Source organism: Tupaia chinensis, unplaced genomic scaffold (genome assembly GCF_000334495.1).
Source record: "Tupaia chinensis unplaced genomic scaffold, TupChi_1.0 Scaffold000214_1, whole genome shotgun sequence".
Classification (NCBI taxonomy): Eukaryota; Metazoa; Chordata; class Mammalia; order Scandentia; family Tupaiidae; genus Tupaia; species Tupaia belangeri.
Genome location: NW_006159689.1, coordinates 1,712,944 through 1,714,255, shown reverse-complemented (window position 1 = coordinate 1,714,255; position 1,312 = coordinate 1,712,944). Strand labels below are relative to the sequence as shown.

The window sequence follows — 1,312 nt, the reverse complement described above, 5'->3', positions numbered from 1 at the left end:
GGAGTGGGGTCCCCCCCTCAGCCGGGGTGGGGGGGGGGTGACTGGGCGTGTCAGCGCTGCTGCCACTCCTGGACCGGCATCCTGGGCACACACGTCCACCCACGCACGTCACAGGTGCATGGACACACTCGGCAGGTGCCCCGATGCACGGAGAGCAGAAGCCCACAGGCACATGTGTGCAGGGACACAGGACACTGTCACATGGGCAAGGCCCCCAAACACGCGTGACATCAACACTCCACAGTGTGCAGACGCGGAGATGTGCACACACACACACACACACGCACACCCCGCTCCTGGATGCACCTGGGCACGCAGGCATGCCTGCACACTCTGCTCCTTGGTGGCACTGACCTGCATAAATCACCCCTTGGCCTTCCAGCCAGTCCCCTGGGTGACCTGGGGCTCTAAGTACAGGGAGGGGGAGAAGGTCCTCAGCAGGCTTGCAGGGTGGGGACCCCCAGGTAGCCACCCAGGGTGTCCAGAGCCCAGGCAGCAGGGCAGGAGGAGGGGCTACTCACCAGCCCATCGCAGTTGCTGAGGGCCACAGAGGAGGCTTCAGCTAGGCCGGCGACTTCCCCGACGTACAGGCAGGTCCCCAGCAGGGGCTCCACACGGGTCCCCTGCCACTCCACAGTGGCTCCTGGCGCCACGAGGCGGGCGTTGGGCCGCAGGCGCAGGTGCAGATCTCGGCCGAAGACCGTGACATTGTAGAAGAGACGGTCGCCAGAGTCCTCGCTGTCTCCCGGGAAGCCCGAAGTCCACACTGGGGCAGCCCTACGGGCGCGGGCGAGTACCCCAGCCCCAGTCGCTGCTGACACCACGTGAGACACCAAGCGGCCCTGGGCGTCAGTGCGCACGGGCACCGCCAGGACGCGCTCACCTCCTTGACCCAGGGGTCCACCTGCAATGGGAATGGGGTGTCACACCAGCTGAGACCTCCGAGACCAGAAACCCACGCCAAGTCCTGCATCCCCAGCTCCCGCCCCACCGCGAGGGGCAGAAGCATCCCCAGATCACCCCAGGAGCCACGCTGCACCTCCCCGGCTGGCTTTCCGGGACCGGAAAGGGGCGTTAACAAGGCCAGCGCTCCAGAGCCTCGCTGCCCCAGACCGACCCCCTCTGGCAACCTACGGGCCGGGCCGGGCCGGGACTCTGTCCCCTGCCCTGTTCCGGTTGAGGCTCCGTGGACACCCCGCGGTTCCCAGGGGGCGCGTCCCGTGCCCCCTTGAACCTACTGTCCTCGGCAGTACGTGTGGGATGCTCAGAAGCCGCTCCTGGCTGGGGCCCCCCCCCGCCCCCCCGCGCCCCC

The 1,312-nt window shown here is 68.1% G+C and overlaps 1 protein-coding gene across 1 annotated transcript in view; it reads right to left on the bottom strand.

Annotated features, from left to right (window-relative positions):
- Nucleotides 1–1,312, bottom strand: part of ADAMTS2 (ADAM metallopeptidase with thrombospondin type 1 motif 2) — a 207,496-nt gene that overhangs the window by 200,619 nt on the left and 5,565 nt on the right. Inside the window, 1 exon segment of the mRNA XM_027771447.1 lies at nucleotides 522–904. Within this exon segment, the coding sequence (XP_027627248.1) occupies nucleotides 522–904 (383 nt within the window).